The 13,755-nt window shown below is 40.1% G+C and overlaps 3 protein-coding genes across 4 annotated transcripts in view; 1 reads left to right on the top strand and 2 right to left on the bottom strand.

Annotated features, from left to right (window-relative positions):
- LOC132976955 (CMP-N-acetylneuraminate-beta-galactosamide-alpha-2,3-sialyltransferase 2-like) overlaps positions 1-7,497 on the bottom strand; it is a 259,673-nt gene extending 252,176 nt beyond the window's left edge. The window contains exon 1 of the mRNA XM_061041257.1: positions 7,486-7,497. The gene's annotated coding sequence lies outside the window, so the exon portion shown is untranslated. The remainder of the gene's footprint in view (positions 1-7,485) is intronic.
- The window catches only part of atrip (ATR interacting protein), a 486,763-nt gene that overhangs the window by 153,369 nt on the left and 319,639 nt on the right, over positions 1-13,755 (bottom strand). The gene's annotated exons all lie outside the window — the stretch shown is intronic.
- Positions 759-13,729, top strand: agtrap (angiotensin II receptor-associated protein). 2 transcript variants are annotated; one of them, XM_061041271.1, is made up of 5 exons: positions 759-904; positions 2,083-2,117; positions 2,302-2,410; positions 5,044-5,254; positions 8,100-9,291. In XM_061041271.1, the coding sequence occupies exons 1-5, from the start codon at positions 878-880 to the stop codon at positions 8,171-8,173; spliced, it is 456 nt and encodes a 151-aa protein (XP_060897254.1). In that variant the 5' UTR covers positions 759-877; the 3' UTR covers positions 8,174-9,291. The 2 variants fall into 2 exon arrangements, with proteins under 2 accessions (XP_060897254.1, XP_060897253.1); XM_061041270.1 differs by lacking the exon at positions 8,100-9,291 and adding an exon at positions 10,367-13,729 and having other exon boundaries at positions 761-904.

Below are 13,755 nucleotides of genomic sequence, written 5' to 3'. Positions count from 1 at the left end.
ATCCATTTATTTAACAGCTCAATTCTAATAAAATAAATATTTTAGCCTTGCTAATTAGCCTAATAAGAAACTATAAACATACTAACATACTATGACAGTGAACTCATGATACTCATCATGTTTGCATTTCCATTCTCTGAGCATGTTAGCATCGGACAATAGCATTAGCATTTAGCTTGAAGGCAGCTCTTTGTACAAGCTGTTAACTGTTTCATTGATTTTCTCACTTAAATTAAAACATTTTGATTCATATTTTTACTAGGTAATGTTTTGGACATTTTTACAGTTTGCAAAATACTAAAATTAATTGATGAAAGATAGGCTGCATGGATTAGAAAGGGATTCTGATAAAAACACAAACCACTGTACAAATCTTCAATTTCACACACTGGTTCCTGTGTCAAACGCTTTTCAAATCATGTCACTGCTATTGACATGTGATTTGTTGCTTGCAATATCGATTAGTTCCCCTGACAAGTTAAAGAAGTCAAACTGAGCCCTTGTGAATCTTTGTAGCTTCAAAAATATATGTTGCTATCTGTTAGCCCAGGTAGTTTCATTTTTAATTGTAAAACATTAAAACAAACATGTCGCAGATCTGATCATTTACAGCTGACCAATGTAATTTCTCATGTGGTCTCTTCTCTCTTAAGACACTGAAGGCCAGAACAGATCAGCAGGAAGAGGAGGGAGGAGGAGGAGGGTGGCAGTCACATGGGAAGCAGTCAGGCTGCTGTCACATGGTTTTTGTTTGCAGGCTGAGCTGAGGGAAGGAGGAGTTTCCACCAGAAGTTTGTGTAAAAACCTGCACTTCTCTTTCATGTAGCCCCCCTCAACAACTTGTAGAGCTGCTCCAACCAAACTTCCATTAAATATTATGGAAATTCCTGCCATAAATCTAAAGGTAAGTTCACATTTTACATGTTTTAAGAGTTTGAAGTGTTTTTAACCAAAGACTGTTGTGAAATTGTGCCTCAGCTTTCAATGGTAGTTCTTCTGTTTTGCTACCTCTTTCTGCTTGTGACAGATCAGCTCACTAGTGACATATCAGTGGATTTTCAAAGGTATTTAAGAGAATTCCCCTCAACAAAAGTTAATTTAAGATCAGTGAATTGAAAGTTATGTTTTCATTGCTAAGCAACAGCCCTATGGAGAGAGTATTTATCCCTTTGTGGATGTTAGAAAGCAAACATAGTGATGAAATCACCTACAAACAAGATTCTTAATGTACAACTTTCAATCCAAACAAGAGCTGTTGGAAAAGTTCATGCAATGCTTGATAAGGAAATAAAATGTATAAACAAGGAAGTAACTTTTCTGTATGTGCACACATCAGTGTCTTGATGGCTGAATGGCACACCAAAACCTTTAAAAATGGAGAACCATGACAATTAAAGAAGCCTTTGTCTTTTTCTTTGAGGCTGAAATGGCTCCAATGCAGGTTGAGCAACTTCATTTCAAAGCTCAGAAACTTTTCCCTCTCAACATGTGATGTGAGAAGTGTAAAAGTTGCTTAAGGAGAACCTACACAGTGAATCATTTCTGGTTCATAACTTTAATGAGAAGTCAGATGAGAAGTAGCTGGAGCCTTGAAATCAGACAACCTGATGCAGCTTCACATGTTGCATCTGATGCAAGCTCATCACATGTTTTCCATTTCGCTCTGGAGTTTCTGTCGTCTGATCTCAAATGAACTGGCAACGTCTCATATCTCAAATTCTCCCTGATTTTCAATTATTGTGTTTACTAAGTTGCTAATGCATGAATGAACGGTTTCCTTTGTTGAATGCCAGAAAAAATATTGGAGTGTGCTCGTGTCAAGATCAGAGTTTACGCCTCATAACGTCCAAACGACGTCTTTAACGCAGAGAGATTTAGTTTACTGTGAAAATGTAAAATATTCAGATGTTGGAGCCTTGACTGTTTGGAGTTTGATTGAGGAACTATCTTTAACCTGTCTTAAAAGTTGCAGATACATTTTCTGATGTCCCAGGGTTACACTCAGCTGCCTTTGGCCACACAAATATTTCATATATTCTTGAAACTTTTTTTAAAGGCTTCTCCTTTCTCCCTATTTTCCAGGCCATAGTCCTGGTACATTGGCTGCTTACGATATGGTGAGTCCTGCACAGTGTTTTTCTTCACAAACCTGAGGAATTTCTCTCCTCTTCTTGCACAAACACATCATCACACAGAGACTCACAATCTTGATTCATGCCTACTTTTGAACCTGCTCGTCTCATACTGAGATGCGACGCTGTCTTGTATAATTTTTCTCTTTTTTTTTTTTTTATCCTGCAGGGGTTGCATGGCGTGGCTGCCCTACTCTTATTCATGGGGGAACTTCAGTGTTTTAGCAATCGGGGTTTGGGCCATTGCACAGAGGGACTCGATTGATGCCGTGCTCATGGTGAGTTTTTTTTTTGTGTGTGTGCCTCGATTCCTTCACGCTGGCTGTAATCTTAACATCATGTGACACGTACAGGAGTCTAACTATAGGCACAGCAATGCGTATCCGTGCTAACCCATTTGTCTGTGGAATCTGGGACAATCTGTGAGCATCCCTTTGAGAAAGATCGCCTTCTCTTAATTCAGCACGGAGTACAGTAACAGCGGCGTTCACAGTGTATTAGCTGACAGCAGCAGTCACACAAAAGGTGTTTCAGGCCACTCTGGCCATGTTAGTGCTGCTTTTAGGTTAGCCTAGTTTGATTTGGCAGAAATTAAAACTGAGTTATTTTAAGCCCCAAAAGGATGGGAACCCAACGACCCCTCTGAACTCTGTGGTTTCCGTGGTAACAAGCAATGGCTCCTAACTGTTCCACCATGGCTAGTGAGTCCGCCGTCCAAATGTTTAGTGGAAGTTTTAAACAATATTTAACTAAATCAATGCATAGTGACGATGGTGTACATGTGATAGTCACTAAAGCAGCAACCAGAATAAATTGATCTAATTGAAAACAATTGCTATGGCCAAAAAAATAAATAAAGAATTGGTCCACGAGTCCGCTAATAAGTCCTAATCAGTGGTTTCTTAAACTTGACTTGAACCAGAGACCCTATTGTGCCCAACCCAAGTCCCTACAGACTCAACTGGTTTATACAAAGGTCCTTGAGTGGTCAGTAAAGTTTTGAACCCTGCCGAAGCCTCTCAGCTCTGCTAAGAGTCTGCACGTCATTAAGATTTATGCCACTGGAAGTTTTTGGAATAATTCATGCCTCACTCAGTTTTCTTAGGAAAGTCCAAAGGTTCTTACTCAGAAAATCCAGTCGGCCAGTTTGAATGTAGATATTAAGGCTGACTATTGGTGCTGTGTTGGCGCCAGTCAAACCAGATCAGCTACTGGAACCTTTCACTGCAAGATTGCTTTGATTTAATGCAAGGTGTGTCCAGTCCTCTATCCCAGCAGCTACCAGCCTTACAGTCTGTGGTGTGCTGAGATCAGGTTGATGCACGACTGTGTGTGACTGAGCTGGAAGTGGAAATATTTTGTGTATTAGTAAGAATAATTCCAAAAAGAATTGCAGAACTCAATGCATCAAGTCACATGATGGATTTTAAATAATTTTAAACAAGAAAAACAAAATATGTTGGTAGGCTATTTCAAATGTATTTTTGTAGATTTATTTTTGGGCTTTTTCCGCCTTTATTGTAGCGATAGGAGAGTGGATAGAGTCAGAAATCAGGGAGAGAGAGAGAGAGAGTGGGGAGGGAGCCATAGGTCAGATTGAAACCCGGGCCGACATCGGCTTGGACAACTACAGCCTCCACACATGTGGCTCGTGCACCAACCACTATGGGCTACAGTATTTAATTTTTTTAACTCAAACACAACTCTAATGAAAGTGTCAGTAAATAAGTCAGACTTGTTTTTAAGTGGAGGAAAAGCCTCAATTTAACCTGAAATCAAATATGTCCGACATGAAGATGTCAAGAACAGGTATGTGCAGCAACGACATTAACAGTTCCCCTCAGTTCCACGTTTTAGGCTATCTTTGTGAAAAATGGCTTCAGGCTGTCAGAACAAATACGTGACAGCTAAGGGTCAGGAAGAAACACCTTGAGTAAGAAACCTCCTGCCCAGAGTGATTTCTAAAGACACTTTTGACAGTTATGGATTCTGACAGACGTAGCCATCGGTCAGAAAGCACAGGGGAACTTCTCTCACCACGGGTCCGTCAGAAAGGACTCCAAGATGGAGTAAAACAAATCTGATCTGTGAGATATACCTGCTTCCTCATGTGCCGTATATTCTACTGTATATATATATATATATATATATATATTTGATCATTGACTCCAGGCTTTGCTCAATCTCATGTGTCTGAAATGATTTCTCTTTGTAAACTCATCAAATATTTAACTCACATTTTCTCTTTGTTTTTGGCAAAATATGGATTTGTCTGTCCAACATGTTAAAGGCAACAGAGAAAGTGTCTGTTCTTCTACGTTGCCTTCATATTTCACCGGTGTTACTTTCCCCCTAGTGTACTGTGTGTGGGGAAATTTGTGTGAATATGAAGACGTATTTGAGAAAAACTTAAATAATGCAATGGAGACACTGGAGATATTTCTTTCACTCAGACATCGAGTTTGAGTTTGGTTTGAAACGTCCTCTCATTATTGACACCAAAACAATTCATATCATTAGGCTGCAGGAAGTTCTTCATAGTTCTAGGAACCGTTGGGACCCTCCTCCTTTTTTTTTTTTACTGATTCCACACAGCAGGAACTATTTATGTTCCTAGAACCCCGTTTAGAGGAACCTGTTTAGCTCCTGCTTCAGAGCATTTAACATGGCGGTGTGAATGAAAACAGAGAAAAGTCCCCATGGTGTTTAGTTCTCAAGGGACTCTTTAGTGGATGGTTCAAAAAGTCCCCAGAACTGTTTGGTTGTAGATGACCATGAAATAAAAAAATCACAGTGGGGTTAGCAGTTAGTGAGACTTCAAATATTCAAGAAAAACAAAAATACAATGTAGGTTGAAGAGCCTGACACTCCCTTCTCATCTAACACACCTCTCTCTGTTTATCTCCTTCAGTTCCTGATGGGGATGCTTGCCTCGATATTGACCGACATCATCCATTTCAGCATCTATTACCCAACCAATGACCTGTCGTTAGACCGGGGGAACAACGTGTTTCGCTTCAGCGCTGGCATGGCGATCCTCAGCCTGCTGATCAAACCCGTGTCCTGCTTCTTCGTCTACCAAATGTACCGCGAGCGTGGAGGAGATTACAACGTTAACTTTGGTGAGTACAGCAGCATGAAGAGTTTTGGGAGTGATCGTAGACTTATCGTTTAGAAGGGGAAATAATTAAAACATGAAACTTTCCCTGGATGGGATGCACACATCTGTGGCCCAGTGACCGTCGATACAAAGCTGTTTCACACAGATGATTATGTGTCACCTTGAAACTAAACTACTACAACCTAAGGTCATAAACGACACCTAACCAGGCGTCTCATTTCAGACAGTTTCAACAAAATACAACAAAACAAATGCAGGCTGTATGAGGTTTCAGCAAATATAACGGGGTGTAGGCTGAATGAATTATCAAAAGGCTGGAGGTGGAGTCCATGGGTGGAGATACCAGGGGAGGGGAGGGTTTTTATTTTATTTTTTTGAACCAGAATCCCACTGTGACATCACAAGGAGAGCAAATTTGAAACGGAGCATTTGTCTCTGAGTTGTAAGACTTATGCAGACCACAAACAAAGGACTGGATGGGTTTATTTCACATTTTGTGGGTCAGTAGACTCTCAGGTTATCCAAATATATTTTCAAAAACACTGTAGCAGGGGATTTTTCATAATAAGTCCCCTTTAAAGGGAGTTCTGGTTAGAAAGTAGAGCCACTATACTGACTAGATTCAGTCTTAAAAAATACATAAAGAGGAGTATATTGTCGGGCAAACATAGAAATGTCTTCCACAATTCAGTAAGGTGTAAGAGAGGCAGATGTTGCACACAAAAAATACAACAAAACAAGGTTTCTTTGTGCAAATACACCTCTTACTAAAAGTGCAATCTAATATCTGTACTCCGAGGTTTTCTACTCCCCACAAATATACAACCCCCTCACCCCGAGTGTGACCAAAGCAGGCTGCATGGTGTGATGTGTGTGAGTGTGTCCAGCCGTGCTTTGAGCTCCTCCCTGTGTTGTTTAATGCAGTTGGTCATGAAAGTGCAACACAAACCGGGAGGCCTCTGCGCTACAGCAGCGGCAGACGACTCCACAGTCGAACTAATAAGTCAGAGTCACAAGACGTTTCAGATGCGGCAAAAAAAATATCTCGAGCTGCAGCCCGGAAATGATTTCTCCACGAGTTGTTTATAACATTTAAGAGACACCGTTTTCCACTGCAGCACGGAGGAACAAATTGAACTCCAAAGCAGGCTGGGAAACGTACGATGCACCATGATTGAAAACGTCACAGGATTAATGTGAAAGCAGCAGAGGCGGCGTGCACAGATTCAGTGGTTTTGCGGCGTTATTGACTGTTGATACAGCTCTCCGCTTGTGTGAGCAAACAAATGATAAGTACACTTCTTCCACTGAGCAGTCAGGAGAAGCTCATGATTAAAGTGTGTGTGTGTGTGTGTGTGTGTGTGTGTGTGTGTCCATTGATTTTTGGACTTTCTGAGAGCTTTTCCATCAGAAATCTCAGTGAGCTGCGACGTCTGCTGGACCTCTTAAATACTTAAACATGTTATTCATGGCGTCATCTCTGAGGAGCAGCAGCTGTATTTATCATTTATTGTGCAGAAATGCAAATGGGATTCCTTACAGGGATAGTGTCATTAAAAAAACAACAAATGACTCAAATCAAGAAGTCTGGATCTCGTTTTTTATGAAGTGTAACGTCCTCAGATAAAACAGTCAAGTTATTAAACGACACACTGGGAGAGTAATGAAATCTCTTCTGCATTGTGACAATCTCCTGACAAAGTGCATCTCTTGGTTTGTCTGTTTGGAGGATAATTGAATATTGATGAATCGCCTCACACACACACACACACACACACACACACACACACACACACAGCAGGTTCACTCTGATTGGCTGCGTTGTGACTGATGAACGTAGCTAATGTTCGTTTCAGACAATGTTTGTTTTTAATTTCTGTCTGATTGCATAGCTAGCATTAACGAGGTCTCCCGCTGTGCAAAGCACTCTGGGAAACCAGGCAATCAGGTGCATATAGGCGTGAATTGTTGATTCAGGCATAAAAAGGATCCCTGCGTTGTGATTGGCGGCTGTCTCATGCTTGTTCAAATCATTCTGCTTTTCTGTATTTTGTGTCATTTTAATGTTGCTTTCATACAAAAGAGAGAGAGAGAGAGAGAGAGAGAGCGAGCGAGCAGGGAGAACATTAAATTGATGGTTTGCTTAATACCTCCCCTGAATTTTTGTCCAATCATCATTCTGCTGGTTAACATGGCAGCGTGCCAGGCCTGTCAGCGTTTGGATTTTTGTACATGAAGGAGCAGTGTGAGTGGGGCCTCTGCTTGAGGCTGGCTGCAAGAGCCCCAAAAGTCACATAGGCCTACACACCCAGCCAAAAAAAGCAGAAATTAACACATTTACAGACTGGTATAAAACATGAAAAAGGTCTGAAAGTTATTGTCCTCATGGGCAAACACTGTATGGGTGTATGTGCGACAACAATGATGTCACTGATGGTGCGTGATGAGTGAGTGAGTAGTGACTGAAATTATTTATATAGTGAGTTTGGAGGAGGGAATGAGTGTGTGATTTAGAATGTGCAGTTCAACAGGAATAGCAACGGTAACTAAGGGAGGGCGTGGCTTGGCAAGCAGAAAGTTAATTCCTTGCAATGAGATCTAGCTGTTAATGTGTAATCCTCATGTGTTACAGACCATAAAAATCCTTCATGCTCCTGTTCTTTTTTTTTTTTTTTTTTTGCTTGTCATCATTTCTGACCTCTAAGTCTTCTTCGCTGTCACTCTGCCATGTTTTTTTTTTTTTACTTTTGTTGTCTTGTGTTTTTTCCTGTTCTGATTTCACCATTTGTCTTCTCTCCTTCTTTTTGTCTCTGTTCTCACCTCCCCGGCTGACTCTGACCTCTCAGACTTTGAGACCTCTGTGGACAGTCGATGCACCACGGATAGTGCTGACAGTGCTTTTATTGGCCGCCGCTATTGACCACCCCCGGCTTCTTCTTCTTCTTTCACCATTTCTCTCCTCCAATCATCCTCTTCCATCCCCTGCCACACAACTCAGGCTGCAGGGCAAAGTTCAAACTTTTTCCCTCTTTTATTTCTTTCCCAAATGTAATCTCAGTTCTTGATGTTTCTCTTTTTTTTATATTTGTTTTTTCATCTGTTTATTCTCGCCTCAATCAGCCCTCCTTATCGTCTCCTACCTGCCTGATTTTGTTTGTCAGATCATGATTTTTGTGTTCACCTCTGTTGTTTTATGTGTTTGTATGTTTCTGAGAGTTTGCTTCTGTATGTATTATTTATATTCCGTCTTCTCTCCAGACACCTAATTTGTGTTTTTGTATTCTGTCTGCATATTTCAAGCAGAGCTGCATCATGATGCTGCACATTCTCATATCTGCCTAATTACGCTCGACATAACGTAGACTTTTAATAGCAATGACTGTGACCTGTTTCTAAGTGTTTCTGAATAAGCTGCAGATCTTTTAGGGAAGTATGACTGTGACTCTATGCTTTTAAATAAAGTTAAATTTAAAATAAATCACATTTGAGTTTAGTAAAATGAACACAAACCTTTGATAAATCATCATTATGTGGTGCATGTTTGTCACAGAAAAAGGACTCGGGGCCATGCAGAGGTAAGAGTGAGCGCTCCTTTGAACTTCAAGAAAAACATGTTATTGCTATTCTGGCCATGTCAGAGATGGGGGGGGGGGGGGGGGCGGTTCCTTTAAAACTTTTCAGATGGATTACGTCAGTAAATAGTCTTTATAGAATTCATTATTAAGCATATTAACATTGGCACAGAGTGTACACTACTCCAAATAATCCCAGATTAAAAGGTGCTGCTCACGTGAGAAGATTGTTCAGACTCTAGTTCACAGATTATTGATGTTGTTGTTCTGCTCCTGCTAATCAGACGGTCGAGGATGTAAAAAATTCTGAAATGGGAGGAACTGTTTCCGACAGTGTGTCTGTCGAGATGAGGAACAAATTCAATCAATTTAAGATTAAAAAAAATAACTTTAGCTGTGTTGGGAATCTGAGTGTGAGAAGGATTGAGGACCTGATTCACAAAGAATCGATTGTGGCCGTGGAAAATCTTCAAAAATATTGTGCAAAATTTTCTCCCGCTATGCTCCGTCTCAAGTGTGATATCGGCTTTATCTTTATGTAGCTTTATGTTTTTAGTCGTACGACCAAAATTTCAAACATGCCAGAAATCATCCGAGCAGTCAGGAGCAGCTGATTAGGTCGTGATTGGTTGCCGTGTCCCCCCCTCCCCCGTACACTGAACTACTAACGACACACAATGGTCTGAAATTTGGCCCAAATTCAAAAAATGTTGTCATACTACCTTAAAAAAATCTGGTCAGGACAGTGTAGACCTGTCTTTAGATTTCTTCTCAATTCTGTACTGAACTTTCTCCTCTGTGTTTGTAAATTACACATTTTTTCAGTGAGGCAGATTTGCACAGAAATGGTCTAACTTTTCCCTAAATTACTACAAAAAGTGGCTCATTTGAATGCATGCACAAAGACAGTGTTTGCTCTGCGGCGCAGTCAGGGGTACATTTAACCCTTTACATGTGTACTTGGAATTAGACGGTGTCTTTTGGACTGGTACCAAAAGGCAACGCAATCCTTTTTGTGAATCAGGACCTGAGTGTAGACTATGATGCCTGTCAAGAGACAAAACATTGCAACAAGGAAAAAAACCAGGCTGCAATTTCAAAAAGTTTAAAAAGCACATAACGAACAACAGTAACGTGCAAACAAATACATTAACAGCAATCACACTGCAAATACAAAAAAACAATACTGAAGTCCTGTAAAGTATTTGCCTTCTATTTGCTGTCAGTGTATTTTCTTGCAGCTTCCGTCAGCACTTTTGTTGTTGTGTTTGTTTTGGAAATGGCATTGTGTCTCCATTTGCAGTCCTAATGGAAATCTTTTGTGCTGTTGCAGTGTGTCTGCCCTTGCCAGCCACCATAGCAATCCTTTAAAAACCAAGAAAAGGAATAGTGTTAAAGAATGGTTTGTATGCACACAGCTTTAAAAAATCTCTGATTATTAGTAGATGAAGAGTGTTCATATGATTATTATGAATATTAATAATACAGAGTCATGGCGGGGGTCTTTGTGTGTTGAAGACTTTGTGGGCTTCTCTCTGCAGGTTTCCCTTCAGTAACTCGAAACAGAGACGCCTACCAGTCCATTGACCAACAGGAGGAGTCTTCCGCCCCGGCGAACCCCTTCAACCAGCAGCAGGAGGTCAAAACAGCAGCAGCTCGCTCGTACTGAGAGGAGCAGCAACAATGCAGCATTTCCCCCTCTGCCCTCTTATGCAGCAGTGCAGCTCTTCGTTTACACTTCACATAAGTATTTATATTTTGTACGGGGGAGGGGGGGGGTCTGCAGAAAACAGAATTTGATACGTGTATGATTGGTCTGTTTGAATAAAATGCAGAGTAGTAAACCAATTAAATTCTGCCGTCAAAGGTCAGAACATTTTTTTTTTGCTGAGCTGGCACAGTGCTGCTGAATAAATACAGAGGAACCCCCCCCCCCCACTCCCATGCTGTGTTACTGTTGTTTCTGCCGACTATTTTTAGTAGAGAGTGATGAATGTGTTCATCAGTTTACTTTCCCCCCGTGAGTCAGTTTTCTAACCGTGGTACTTATACACGTTAAAGGGATAGTTCTGATTTTTTTTAAAGGGGTCGTATGAGGTGATTTTCAACACATAGTTTAAGAGGATAAAAGAGTACAAGCTGTGATGTGCACCGCTGTGGACCGAGTCTGCTTCAAAACATACTTTTGCTTCCACTCTTCAAAAGATTTACGCTACATTTTCTCACACTAACTTTGTATCAGTTTGGTATTTCTAAGCATGGTGTGCACGATGTTGCATCATAGAGCCTTTTTTTTTTTTAACGAGTCAGAAAGTGTGATAACAAGCTAAGTAAGAAAAATTGAGATTCTGCTTTGAATTTTAAAGACAGTGCATGCTTGTGTTCTTCAGCGTTGTTAAAACAGAGAGTGCTCCGGTCATCTTGTAGATTACAAAGAAATCTGTTCAGTGATAATGGACTCACTGTGCCGTCACTCTCTCCTCTGAATATAAACGTCAACACTCCTCATGCAACACTGAGACAACTCCATTGTCTTTATTATCATTAACTCCTGATTAACATGAAAATCAAACGAGGAATGCTTCAGCTAGCATCCTGCTAAATAGCACGACTGAACCAAAACTTCAGGAAAGCGAGCGCCTACAAAAAGAAACGACAAACCAAACAACCCCCAGAAGTTTCCCTCTCTCTCTTTCTCTTTCTCTCTCTCTCTGTGGGTCAGTCTTAGTTTTTTGTCTCTTCTTTAAAGTGAACATGAGCAGCTGATTCGATGCTGTGAGCGGCCTGTGTAGGGAAACAGAGTTGTCATGTGGTTGAAGTCCCAGATGAGAGAGATATCTGACGACAAGCTAAAGCCGTAAAAATATTCCAAAAAATAAGTGTACACGTTTTTTAGAAATAGAAAAATAATATTTTGCCGGTTTATGGAGAGGACAGCTGAAGAGTGACAGTAGACACTGGGAGGAGAGAGCAGGTGAAGAGGTGCAGCAAAAGGCAGAGGTCGGATTTGAACCCACAGCCGCTGCGACGAGGGGCTATCCAGCGCCCAGAAAAGAAGTGTCCACTTAGTTACATTCATTTTTCTGAAAGGGTTGGCTGATTTTACCCAAACATGTAAAGCTAAATATCCACAGCAGAACATGGACTAGCGTCTGTGACACCTCAGCTACGTCCTCACCTTTAAAAAAAAAAAAAAATCTGAACTATCCCTTTAAGATTAATGTCTGGTACTCTTGATGATCTGTTTACAATGACATTCACCTTGTTATGTTGCTCCAGTTAGCTTTAAGACACAGCAGCACTTAAAACACTGGATGCTTTCTCTCCTACGAGAGCCTGAAATCACAAATAATGAAGATAAACGCCGTGCCTTAGAGATCTACTTCCTGCTTTTGTACTTTTACAACACGATGTGAAGTCAAGACCTTCAAGAAATGAATACCAAACTGAGGTTAAAAGCATTTTTTCCCCTCATGACTGAGCAAGAAATAACCCGCTAGCTTCTGTTCATTTTTCTAAAAGTTTGTTTATGCACATATTAAGAGTACAACGATGTCTATTACTATGAAATAAACCTTAAAAGTGTTCAAATATAAAACCTTAATATGATTATTATTACACTGATGTGCTTAAAAACATGTTTCTTTCTCTATTCAAAACAATTAATTTGAATATTTATCATCATTTTCTGTAAGTAGGCGACCTCTAGACTGACTGAATTTGTTTTTGTGAAGTTAAACTTCCAGAAAGTACATTTCAGTCCACATGCTGTGCAGCCTCTTTGTTCCTGCTGTATAAAAACACTGTGATGCGCAATAACACATACTATAGAGTGATTTCATTATTGAAACGTTAACAGTAAATGTAGCTCCTGAAATGCCTTCACTGTGTCACATTTGTACTCCCTGAATCCTGAATTTTTCTCTCTGATTGCATCATTTGTTTGTTTTTTAAGTCATTTCTCTTTTGAAAGTGTTTCAGGTTATGAGTTCCTGTTTTGAAATCAAATCGTGATGACCTGCAGGAGAAAAAAACCAGGATGTGTTAACCGTGTTGGTCACAGCTGCAGTATGAAGGCGTCTTTTACTCGTATAGATCATAAAGGAGGGAAATTATTCTCCTACATACCTCATGTCGTTTAACTTTCATATTTGGTAATCAAATAATAAAACTGCTATTTCAAAATTGTAGGCAACCTGGAACTTTTTAAAGTTTTAATCACAGGCTGTATAAGACATGGACGTAGTGTCAGTGATGTCACAGTCTGGTTTCTGAAGAACCTTTTTGGAGCCAAACGATGGTGGTCCCCATCTTGGAAATGCTGTCTTTCCCTAACTTTTTGTCAGTCCAGGTGGAGCTGAGACTCCTGGGAAACTGCTAAAGCATGCCCACCTGTCAGTCATCTCGGCCCCGCCTCTAATTCTACACATTTATGAATAACTCTCGGATAACGCTTAATTAAAATCAACAACAGATGAGTTATAAAAAAACATGCTCTTCACAGTGTGTACCAAAAATGAAATGAAAGATAACACATTTGTTTTTTGAAAGATAGTGTACAAATACACATTTTAAAAAGTTGCCCTAATGGGGATTGACTCGCTTTGCAGCCCACCTCAAGTGGAAAAGTGGGAAAATTGTATTTAATTTCTTCTTAGCTTAATTCTTTAAAAACTAGTCCAACGTCAGAATCGAAATACTCAGACAATATTCTTTACTTTTAGTTTTCTTTTTCAAACAAAAGAAAACTACGACCAGCCTGTCTGGAAACACACCTGTCTCTTCATTGGGAATGAAAAGATGTGAGAGGCTCAAGTTAAGGACTTTAAATGACTGTTATTCAGCTTACAAAATCAAGGTGTTGCTACATTAAGATCGTTTGAGTAAGATGAAAATTAAAGATGAACGTTTGCAAGAAAAAAACAGCATA

Source organism: Labrus mixtus, chromosome 7 (genome assembly GCF_963584025.1).
Source record: "Labrus mixtus chromosome 7, fLabMix1.1, whole genome shotgun sequence".
Lineage (NCBI taxonomy): Eukaryota > Metazoa > Chordata > Actinopteri > Labriformes > Labridae > Labrus > Labrus mixtus.
The sequence above is the reverse complement of the archived record's forward strand: the minus strand, read 5'-3'. Positions and strand labels throughout refer to the sequence as shown.

What these genes read in the sequence shown, in the direction of transcription:
- agtrap (XM_061041270.1), top strand. Translation starts at nt 878, where the DNA reads ATGGAAATTCCTGCCATAAATCTAAAG. An exon ending in TTCCTGCCATAAATCTAAAG is followed by an intron (nt 905 to 2,082) that starts GTAAGTTCACAT and finishes CCTATTTTCCAG; the next exon opens with GCCATAGTCCTGGTACATTG. An exon ending in CATTGGCTGCTTACGATATG is followed by an intron (nt 2,118 to 2,301) that starts GTGAGTCCTGCA and finishes TTTATCCTGCAG; the next exon opens with GGGTTGCATGGCGTGGCTGC.